This window comes from Typopeltis vanoorti, chromosome 11 (genome assembly GCF_054136105.1).
Source record: "Typopeltis vanoorti isolate ZY-2024b chromosome 11, IOZ_Tvanoo_1.0, whole genome shotgun sequence".
Classification (NCBI taxonomy): Eukaryota; Metazoa; Arthropoda; class Arachnida; order Uropygi; family Thelyphonidae; genus Typopeltis; species Typopeltis vanoorti.
This window is the reverse complement of record NC_143559.1, coordinates 28562996-28575385: the sequence shown is the minus strand read 5'-3', so window position 1 is coordinate 28575385 and position 12390 is coordinate 28562996. Positions and strand designations below refer to the sequence as shown.

Genomic DNA, 12390 nt, shown 5'->3' with positions numbered 1-12390 from the left:
GGCCTTAATAATTTTGGTAATTTTCGAGCCCTCCATCCAAAATTAAATTAAACAAAAAAAAAAATTAAAAATCTCACCAGAAAAATCTTTTTCATTCACTTCACCAACATCCTCCTTCCAGGTACTATGTTCAGATCATTGCTTCTCTTGATAATTCAGATCATAATCACATCCAAGTTTCATCTTTGGTGGAATGTCCTTCTTGCAACTATTTAAGCCTCACGTACTCTGTCATTACAACAGTGCCAAGTGGGCACTGTTGTAATGACATCATAATGACATATAATGTAATCCTTTCCATGGCCAGACTGCCATTATCCTTCTTCAGATCAAGATACAAGTAACGCTCATTATATGCAGTATAGTTGTGTTCTCGAGAATCACCATGCATATTGTAAACATGTAAAACAGAGGCTTACAACATGGGATAATGGAAATCTCAATCCTTCAAGATTAATTCAATTGACAGTGCACCTATTTTTCATACATTTTAAGGCATTTTATACATATTGAATATTTTATTTACTAGTCTTTAGTAAATAAAATAATACGTATAAAACAAATAACTATTAAAGTAGTTCTTTATTTTCACAATTAATACATTACAACCACATCTTCTTTAGCTTGCAATGAAGTTGAAGGCTCATAGAAGGTCGAATGCCGCTTTTTCAGAAGTCCCTAAATGGGAACTGGACTCCCAGTTTTGAACTACTGATTGTAATGTCGTAGTGTGTAACCTCATCCTGCTATCTCTGCTTTGAAGAGAAATTCATGAAATTCTTCAGTGGCAACTTGATCTGAAGCTACCACCTCACCAGTCATGTCGAGATTGTGGAATGCATAGTGATTCTTATAGTTGAACCACCCACAACTTTCAGCACAAGGTATCAGTTGCTTCATATTTTGTCTGATCATACAAATTTTTTGTTTTCTCTTGTTTGGCATCCCAGGCAAAAGCATATTCTGCTAGTTTTGATGCTTGATCCGTAGCCAAGCCAGCATCCTTTCCATTTTCTCAATTGCATGAGATTGGGATTTTGTTATTCTGGTCAGGCTGAGACACGTGGATGATTGAACGCTCTTACAAATTTTATCAGCATTATCACGAATGATTCTCACTGTAAAATCACTCAGTCCTGTAGCCCCTTGAATGTCAATGATATGTTCACCTCTATCAAACTGATTGAGAACTTTCAATTTCACCTGTAAAGAATGAGAATTCTTAGGCCTTTTCTTCACTTAAGGTTTATTCACATTCTTCTTTTCACTCTTAGTTTCCTTTGTTTTTCTGTTGTCAGACATCTTCCTCGAATGACACACACAAGTTACTTACTGATAAAGACAATACTGCATAGACCAATAAGGCACTAGGGACACTGAGTGCAGAAGGTTGAAAACAAGGCAGGTGCACAGAAGCGTCCACACTTCGGATAGCAAACAGCAGTGGTCCTTATGTAAAATGAAACTGCATATATATGCAAAAAATACAGATAACGGAAGCATGTATAATAAGAGTTACCTGTATTTGTTGTGATTTTGTTACAAAAATAATCCATGTTGGAGTGGAAGCTTTCATTCCTCACTCTGTTCAAAATTCCCACCCCATATCTAAACCATGGTTCGCCAAGAAGTGTGCCTGGTTTAAGAAAGGGAAACAACTTATCACCAGTGCCTTGATACTAAAACACCAGCTTTCTTCGCAGCACTACAGTTGCCCATGACACTTTAAGTATAACTTCAACAAGGATAAATGGAAGAAACGACAAGTGCACAAGCAGTCACACTTTATGGTCTCTTGCCTAAGCCGTTGGATGCAGCTTTTGTCCATCTGTGCTATCTCCTCTTTCTCGCCTTAATGGTAGCATTGTATCATCACCTAAAGACAAGGCTGATGTCCTGGCTTCATTCTTTTCCTTCGACTCCTGCATAGATGACCATTGCAAATTACATCTTTCTCTGCCTAGAACATTGCGTCTCATGCCTCCTGTGACCTGCCACCAGAAAGCAATCAGAAGAATCTTGAAAAACTTGGATACTACAAAAGGTAGCCAATCTTGATGGAAACCCACCTATTGTGCTCCTGAATAACACCTATTTTTTATCATCTATACACTAAATTGTACTCAGCTGGCATCCATTCTACAGCACAGAAGCTAGCCCATATACAGGCAGTTCTCAAAAAATTTGATAAATATTTATCATTAAGCTCTTGACCTATTGCTCTCACCACAAGTTTTTTCAAAGTCATGGAGAAGGTTATCAACAGTTAACTTCTTCAACACCTGGAGAACTACTATCTAATTATTGACCACCAGTATGAATTTCATTAATGTAGATCCATAGATTTCCTGGCTTACATCATGCATCTCTGAACTCATTCTATGGAAAGGTTTGAAGAAACTCGTGCCATTGTACTTGACATCCCCAAGACTTTTAGGGTCTGGCATATTATTATGTGACACCTCCAGGGAGTCTAAAGACTCATCGAGGGAGAGCATGCCAACAGCATCGAAAGAGTTCCCCTTCCAACTACTAACCATGCTCAAAATTGCTTAACTTTTTTGCAAGCCATTAGTAGCAGAGGCTCTACCAATCGACCAACCTTTGCTGCCATTGAGGACTTCTCAACAAATTACCATGATATGGACTTACTTCATCTTTGTGTTAGTCAGTCCTAGAAGAGAGATTTGGTCTTGACTGTTGATTGGGTGGTGAAAACAACCTATTCAACTTCATTGCTTCCAAAACACAGCTTTGCTTGTTTACTCACAAAGAAATAACTCATGTCTTCTCCATTTATTTTTGATAATACTCAGCTCAACAGTCAAGACCAAATCTCTCTTCTAGGACTGACTCTTACTCCAAACCTTTTGTGACATAATTATATCACTTCTCTTGCATCCTCAGTTCCGAAAAACTTTTTTCATCCTTTTTCAATCAAGATAGCACTTTTCTTCTGACTAGTTACTTACTCTGCTTAAATCCCAAATCCAGCCAATCTTGCAGTGCTGTTCTCATGTGTTTGGGGCTGTGTTTCTACATGTTTACAAGTTACTTAATAGAATAAGTACAGTACTTCCACTATTGAGGTAAAATGTTTACCTAAATAAAGGAAATGGCCAGCTAAAAACTGAAAATGGCAAATTAAATTTATAAATAAATAATAGAATAAACAAACTTGATATCATCAGTAGGGAGCCAGGTAAAAAATTGTGGGATAAGAGTGAAATTAGCCAAAACACTTAACTAGCAGTATATAAGACATAATGTTCAAACTGAATATATTTTTTTTTTTGGCTTGTATTTAAACCACAGACTAAATCCTATTAAAGTTAGTCATATGCTTTGAGCAGATAAACAGCCAGTGCCTTTTGTCCTAGGAGAAATCAGCAAATGGCACCATGAAATCGATCACCTAAAAACAGAACCATTACGACAGATGACATCAACTAGACAGTACCTCCAATGTTGTCAAAAATTTGGCCATTTGCAATGCTGCTTCAGGGCTGATTTCTGCTGTGTTAAAGTAAAGTGGCTTCCTGTAAAAAATCTGAAACAGCCAGCTAAATGTGCCAATTGCAGCAGACACATCCCACCAACTACAAAAGCTGTAAGCAATATTTTTCCACCTTAAAAGTGGCAGGATTTACAATGATATTGCAAATCCTGCCTCTGCCAACATAGAAATCACTGGAGTAGAGATCCAAATTGCAAATGTGGGGTTCCTGAAAATATACATGCAGCAGTAAATCAGCATTAAGTTACTAGAAGAGCCTAGGTCCATTTGTTCAGTGAGCAGACTCCAGCAACATACTTGGTAACCATTAAAAAATTATATGATAGTTACAAAAATAATTTATTTACAATCAATAAAAATTGTAAATAAATTAATAACAATGACTAAGTAAGCAAAACCAGTATGCAAAAATGCACCTAAAAAAAGTACAGGTCCAAACTGCAAAGTGGGTTCCCTGAAAATATACTCCATATAAAACTTTCTGAGCAAACAGTTACTGGAAATAGACTTTGACTGAAATTCTAGACACAAACGAAGCAGTGCTAGTAACAGGGCACCTGAATGTTAAGCACAAGCATGGAACATCAGAACTACAGATCAAAATGGTAGACTCCTCACTGACTTTGCTGCCACCATGAACATAGTGATCATAGGATCTCCAGGACTCATGTACAGTGTAGCAGGACTTCCTGATGTCCTTGATATAGTGATACTACAAAATATCTCACATCAGTACCAAGCAAGTGTGATGGATGACCTCAGCTCTGACCACAACCCAGTTTTTATTTCAACTGGGCTAGCAACATAAAAATATCCCAGATTGGGTCCCAACCTGTCAGCAGGCCAAAACTAATGACCACTCTGCACAAATCTGTTGGCCTAGTTCATTGACTCAAAGGAAAAAATCAACTCAATTTTGAGCTTAGAAAAGCAGCAGATAAAAACTGCATTAACAGCTACCACTGCAGATGTACCACACACAAACTCTGACTTCCAGATGAGATTAAAGAACAGAGCCATGCACAAATAGTGCAACTATGCTGGTCCCAGAACACTGATATTCACTCAATGGAACCACAAAGAAAGTCCAATAAGCCCTTAAAAACTGTCAAAATCAACAGTGGGAAACAAAACTGCAGTCTTTAAACACAGAGGACCAGATACTCTGGAAAATGACCAAAGCGCTACATACAGGCTGTAAACCTCTCCCACCAATCTATGGTGAGTGTGGTCTAGTTTACAGTGACAAAGTTGAAGCCTTTGCTGACAGCCTAGAGAAGTATGCATATCAGTATGCTTTTGACTAAAACACAGATAAACATAACCCCCATCCAACTAGCATCACTTGCTGAGGTATTAGAAATCATCACTAAACTAAAGAATAGGAAAGTACCAGGTCCAGATGGGATTTTTAACAAAATCATTAAATGCTTGCCACATGCACCTTCCCCAAAACTATCATCCAATCAACCAAATTTCCTGCCTAGGAAAAATAGCTAAGTGTGTAATACTAATAAGACTGCAGAAAGTCACTAAAGAATTAAATCTCATCCCAGCTGAGCAATTTGGATTCTGGAAGAACCATTCCATAAATAACATATTCTCAGTTATGGAAAACATCAGTGTGGGGGTTCAACTGGAAGAAACACACAGGGGCCATCTTCCTGCAGGCCAAATTTCCACTCGGATTCATCAAACTTGCCAAATTGTACCTCAGCAATTGCAAACTCCAAGTTAGGCTATAGGGAATTAGATCGTCTGAATGCAGTGTCATTGCAGGCATCCCCCAGGGCTCAATGTTATCACATCTGCTCTTTGCTATCTATCTATGTGTCTGACATCCAACACACAATTGCCACCATAGTGGCCCTGTACATACATGATACTGCAATAATGGTCCACTCCTTGCAACTGAAAAATTGCAAAACGCAGTCTCATTACTAGAACCAAGGTTCAAAAAATGGCAAATCAATGTTAATGTCAAGAGCAGCACTGCAGTGCTATTCACAAGAACACTAATGTCCCCCGGAGGAGAGGAGTTGTCATGTTTTGCACCCATTCCATGGTAACCAGTAGCCAAAAATACTCATAAGTGCAACTAGATAAAGGACTTTGCTTTACAACTCTACTGATCATGTCTGCTAAAAAGAAAATAGTGCAATGGGACAGGCAGCTATACCTGTTACTGAATTGTCATAGCTGGCTAAGCACGGAACTTAAACTGCTGATATACAAGATGCTGATCAGGCCAGTCCTCATGCACAGCTCACCCGTATAGTCACGCAGTGGATTCAATCGTTAGCAAACTACAGACAATCCAAAAGGAAGTGTTTATGAATAGTGTTTAATGCACCATGGTTTATAAAAAATATACAGCTTCATCTGGAAGCCAATATTCCTGAGATCAACTTTCTTATTCCTATGTGCAAAGGCTGCAAAATTTCTTACAAAATGCTGCTGCTGCTGTCCACTCTAATCCACTAGTGCAGCAAATGGTAGACTAGTGAGCATGATCCTGCAAAACAAATGTCCCAAAACCATACTGAACAGGGAATTTTTTTTAAACCCGCTGCTAGAAGCAGTGGGTTTAAAAAAATTCTTTGTTCTGGACTCGCCTTGTTCATTTTTCTTTATTATTTCAAGTATTTCTTCCAGGGAGGTTACTTTTCGAACCATTTTACACTTCCACTTTTTTGCTCGCTGATTCTTTTACTCATGATGAAAGGCTGGGAAAATACTTTAAAATAAAAAAAGTAAAGAAAACAGTTGCAAAGGAGGCATGAGGTTTGATCATCAAAATGCTATGTAATTAGCAGACAACATAAATTTTGGCAATAAATTTGGAACATAGTCTACATGGAAATAGTGTAGTACTGTATGCCATTAAAAATAACTTTGTAAAATGTTTTAAATCGGTTAGATTATTTCATCCTGGTGAGTAATTTTTTAAAATAGTTAGTCATAAAAGATGTATAGATAGAAAATTTTTGCAATCTAACATTTATTTTTAAGATGTATATAGGTGCACTAATCGAAATTTAGAGGCACATTACTCGAATTTGGGTAAAGAAAAAAAAAATGATGCATTAATAGAGGGATTGCTGTACTATAAATTAAAGATACCAAGAAATTATATACTTGGTTTAATCCTTTATCCAAGTGTAAGCAAACAAGTTTGCTCCTGAACTATTTTCAGAACTGGGGCAACTCATATTTAGAAGCTTATGCCTTTGTATCCCATAATGCAAAGCACATATCCTTATGGGTATGTATAATGTTATGCGTTACGGGAAGGGTCACTACCTAGACTGGATTTGACCTTTATTGAGGTCTCATCAGTGGGAGCCAGTCCCAGAGGTGATACTAAGGTTGAAGTAATGCACAAGTTATATTTTCATATATGAGTTGACAAAAGGTGTCACTCCTTATTATTAAAATACTCTGGATTAGAGATGTTGGAAGTTTTTCCACTTGGTTATACTATAAATTAAAGATATAACCAAGAAATTATATACTTGGTTTAATCCCTTATCCAATTGTAAGCAAACAAGTTTGTGCCTGAATTATTTTCAGGACTGGGCCAAGGTGTAACACCTTTTCGCAACTCGTATATGAAAATATGACTTCTGCATTACTTCAACTTTGGTATCACCTGTGGGTCTGGCTCCCATTGATGAGACCTCAATAAAGGTTGAAACTTGTCTGGGTAGTGACCATTCCCATAATGCATACCCATAAGGATATGTGCTTTGCATTATAGGATACAAAGCAAGTGATGTGAAGTCATAAGCTTCTGAATATAATTTTCCCTAGTCCTGAAAATAGTTCAGGTGCAAACTTGTTTGCTTGAAGTTCCTTGGATGAAGGATTGTACAAGTACAATTTCTTGCGAAGTTTAATTTAATTTCTAACCAAGTGGAAAAACTCTCTATGGCATCTCACTTACTTTAGTTCCCTTTATTTTGGTGATCAATTATGTCAGCTTGGTACTTCACTAATTCTGCTCAGAGTTCCATTCTTTTTCAGTAATACTTCTGGCATTGAGATTGGAGTTTCCACTGCTTCTCTGATGAAAACAGTGGAAGTCTTCTTTAACTAGTGATGCCCCACCTGGTATGAAATTTTGTCATTTTTTGTTTTAGATTTAAGCCAGTATAGAATACAGTTTGGTTGAGTCTCGAATTGCCAACCCATTTTATTTGTTCATTATCTAGGTTCATTATCCTCACCTTCTCATGGGCACTTCACTATTAGGTACCAGCTAGTTTTGATACCTAATAGTGGAGTGCCCATGAGAAGGTGAGGATTATGCATCAAATCAGAAGTCCTGGTTGATTCTCTGCATCATTCCTTGCAGGCTATGTAGAAGTCTGTTCTCAGTGATCTGACTTTGGCTGTTGAACAGTGAATTTCATAATTATGTTGATATTTCTTAATTGATATGATGACAGTGATTCTTTGGTATCTCTACAAGTTCCTCACTGAAATCGTTTAGTTACTGTACTAGTTGTTTAATAGAGATTTTTGCGTTCGACTTACTAGATTTCAGACATACTAGATGTGGTTGCTTTAAGAGAAAACTAAATATAATTTATTGCTCCTATATATTTTGCTCAATATGTCATGAGCTTCTTTCAGGGAGAAGATGGAAAAACTCTTTTAACTACATTTAAATTCTGAATGCAAGAGTGAGTCATGCAGCATGCATATAATATCATGTCTTGGTTGCAGCTGTCCAGTAGGAGAAAATACTATTAGAGTTCAGGGACATGGGAATAGATATATAATTAATTAATTTAAAAATAAAGATATAGAAAATTACAAACAATTAACAGCAATCATTTCCCAAAACTTAGAAATAGGCATACAGTCTCTTCGATTAAGATTAGGATGGTGGCATAGGGCTTCACATGATTAAAAAAAAATAGATGATAAAATTTGAACCTACTATAGTGTGGCAGCTTTGTACAATTTCAGTGAACTCTGTGTCGGTGTCAATGGCATGAGAATCATGGCCTGAATGTTCAGAATCCAGATACCTTATATAATCTTGATGTGCTTTGATTCTAATAGAAGCAGAACAGCCAGTCTGTCCAACATAGCAAAGATGACAAAAACAAGGTATTCGATAAACACCAGGTAAGGATAAAGGTGTTAATGTATCTTCGATAGGTGGTAAGAAAGATTACAACTTCTGGGCTGGCTTTGAAGGTGATGTACAAATTATATCTGCAAAGGGTCCTTGCTATTTTTCAGATGTTCCTTTAAGATAGGGTAAGCTGATCCTCTTAGCATCAGATTGCAATCTGGAAGAGGGATGATTATTATCAAATATTTTCTGTATAAAGGTATCACTCTATCCATTAAGTAATAGAGTAAATTTTATTTTATTTAATATTTATTTAATTTAATTATTAGTAATTATTTTATTTAATTAATAGATTAGACACAGAATAACAAATTGTACATGTTTGGCATACAAGGCTTTTGATAGTACCTTTTTTTTTTCTTTTTTTCGGGGGAGAAAGATGATGATGTGAAGATATCTGTAAAGAATGGCTTCCTGTAAACAGAAAATTCAATATTACCAGCAGAGTTATGATGCATTAAAGTATCCAAATAGAGAAGAGTGTTATTAGATTCATGTTTGGTAGTGAACTAGATACTCCCATAAAGTTCAATAGTGAACTCGATGCGAGTATATAAGGAATTAATTTTATCAGAAATTGAAGTAGTTCTGTTTCGGAGTGAGATCAGATTGCGAAGATATCATCCACAGAAGTAGCCAAATGTGAGGTCGAGGAGAAATGGTGTTAGAAATCCAAATATATTTCTCTTTTGTTGTTATGTTCCATCGAGTCGTTTTTGACTCCTGGTGATTCTATGAACATACATTCTTCGTTCAGATCTGTCCCTGGCCATATCTTTCAGAATTTTCATGCACATTCCAGTTGCCTCTTTAACTCCATCCACCCATCTAATTCTTGGTCTTCCTCTTCTCCTGCTTCCATCAACTTTAGCAAGCATCATCATCATCTTCTCCAGACTGTTTTTTGCTTGCATAATATGTCCGAAGTATGACAATTTTTGCTTGATGATCAAATCTTCGAGGGAGCAATCTTGCTTTATTCTGTCTATCACTGATTTATTGGTTTGTTTTGCAGTCCATGATATTCTTAGTAAGCATCTCCAAACCCATAATTCAAATGCATCTCTCTTCCTTCTTTCACTCTTTCTCAGGGTCCAACTTTTGCATCCATATATATTAATATATGGATGCACAGGGAATACCATTGCTTTCATGATTCTGATTTTTGTTGTGAGGCTAATATCTTTATCTTTAAAGATCTTGCTTAAATTTGTCATTGATTTCTTTCTGAGTAATAATCTTCTTCTAACTTCTTCAGGACAATAACCATCTTTATCAATTCGGGATCCTAGGAGCACAAAATTGTTAAATGCTTTCATTTTCTCCCCATCAACTTCAAAATCATTAAGTTCACATGTTGCTATAACTTTTGTCTTTTTGTGGTTAAGTTTAAGACCATATTTAGCACTTTCTTCTTTAACTTTCATAATAAGTTCCTCCAAATCTTCTTTGCATTCCGCTAGCAAGGTGGTATCATCTGCATACCTCAAATTATTAATATTTTCCCACCAATTTTAATTCCAACTCCTCCAGCCCTGCCATTCTTAAAATGTATTCACTGTACAAGTTAAACAGGTATATTTCTCTTTACTCAGTCATATGTGTTTACTTAACTATAAACAGAAGTCGATATGCAAGTTTTAATTATTATTATTATTATTATTATTATTATTATTATTTGTCACCTCCAGGGAGTCCAAAGACTCATTGAGGAATTATTAGAACAAAGAAACTGTTGGTTCATTCAGCAACCACCCAGCTCTTCCCATGACAAATGGGTTATAAATTTAACTAACCATTTAACATCTCTGAACTCTGATAGTGTTTCCTCCTACTGGACAGCTGTGACTGAGACACTTTATATTATATATTCTTCTTTTTGTCATTGGGAATTTTGGACCATTCTTCCTGTAGGCATGTAATGAGGTCCTGGACTGTTGTGGGGCAGACATTCCTCGACCCCACCCAATGCTCCAGATGCTCCAGTTCATCTCACATGTTCAATATAGTTGAGATCAGGGCTCTATGGAGGCCATTCAAATGTTGCGAAGGTCATGTTCTCAAACCAGGTGGCAGTAGCAGCAGCCTTATGATAGTGCATTGTCTTGCTGAAAGAGACAATGACCACTTCTGTAGAAATGCCAGAAAGTAGGATGCATCGCATTGTCCATAATGTTCAGATACCTCTTGGAGTTCAATGCTCTAGGACAAATTGGACCATACCCCACCTCTGAATTTTATAGTTGAAGATATGTGCTCTGGTAAGAGACACTCACCGGGCGTTCATCACACCCATCCATCTGTTTGGTAGGGAATTTAGTCGCTTCAAAACACAGCTTTCCAAGCTTCCACATCCGTATGTGCTCTTTACACCACTGAAGATGATGCTGCATGTTGGTTTGGGTAATGTGGGGCTTGCATATGCAGTCCTACTATGGAAACCCATGTTGTGAGCTTTGGTTCTGAATGTTTTTGTACAGACTTGTGTTGCAGTTGATGCATGTAACTCTGCATCAACTAATACACTGCTTGGAAAGAAGTCCATTGACTTCTTTCCAAGCAGTGTATATAAGAGTAAGAAATTGTATTTAGTTTTCTCTTACATGTGTGAAACTATTATTAAAAAAATATAGCATTAGCTACTGTAATTTTAGAGCAGGAGCAGTTGTCTAACATCATATCATGTGTGTCTCTAAAGATAAGAATAACTAATAGCGCCTTCCCAAGATAGACTGTGTTCTGTTGTTCTTAAATACAGTAATCAGCATAAGTCATAGGAACATCATTTGCACACTGTTGATTGGTAGCTTGAAAAAAAGGAATTTGTAGTGGAGCTGTTATAGTTCACTCATATTTATTGACACTGCCATTTTTAAAAATTAAAGAAATTATAAAGTAAGTTTTTCATTTCAAGATTTTAAATCTCACATTTTATATGCTAATATTTTATTTTGATGTTAATATTAATAATGCTTATTATTTTTATAATGTGTTTAATATAGAATATGACATTACCTATGAAGAACTACTTCACATATGATATGTACAGGTAATGTGATTTTTGTTTTTATATATATATATATATATACACACATATGTATGTATACAGTAATAAATATGCTGTGTTAATAAACTAAGACCACATTAATTATTTAGGATAGGTTGTAACTAAGAGTGCTTTGTTTTGATGGGTGTTTTTGTAAAGAATTTATTGTTGTATATTGCTAGATGATCATATCTGCCTCTCAGAAGCCAAAGTGATCAACTCCATGAAATAAAAATGAGAGAAAATTGTTATAAACATTTTTTTTTTTTAAATTTAGCTTTAAATATATGACCAAACAAATATTATATTGTGAGTTATTTAAGATGTAAGTTTTATATTCTTCTTCTTTTCAGCCATTTTCTGTCCACTGGTGGATGAAGACCTCCTCCAGTTCTTTCCACCTTTCTCTGTTCTTTGCAATTATTGACCAGTTTTTCCCAACAAATTTTGACAGTTCATCACTAGACCTTCTTTTAGGACATCCTCAGCCTCGTTTCCCTTCTTTTGAAATCTAGTTCATTATTATAGTGGTCCATTGCGCATCTTCTCTCCTGGATAGATTTCTGACCCATTTCCATTTTGGTCATTTATGGTGAAGAATGATTTCAGTGATGTTGAGTCTGGCTTCTTATCCAGGTGTTTCACTTCTTATCTTTTACTGTGATGCCTAGCATCAAC

General features: G+C 36.2%; 1 protein-coding gene across 6 annotated transcripts in view; it reads left to right on the top strand.

The window, feature by feature from the left end:
• Positions 1-12390, top strand: part of LOC150101403 (actin-histidine N-methyltransferase-like) — a 311777-nt gene that overhangs the window by 170891 nt on the left and 128496 nt on the right. For all 6 annotated transcript variants that reach the window (XM_090401040.1, XM_090401036.1, XM_090401039.1 and 3 more), the window contains one exon: positions 11669-11715. In XM_090401040.1, the coding sequence (XP_090257166.1) occupies positions 11669-11715 (47 nt within the window). The remainder of the gene's footprint in view (positions 1-11668; positions 11716-12390) is intronic.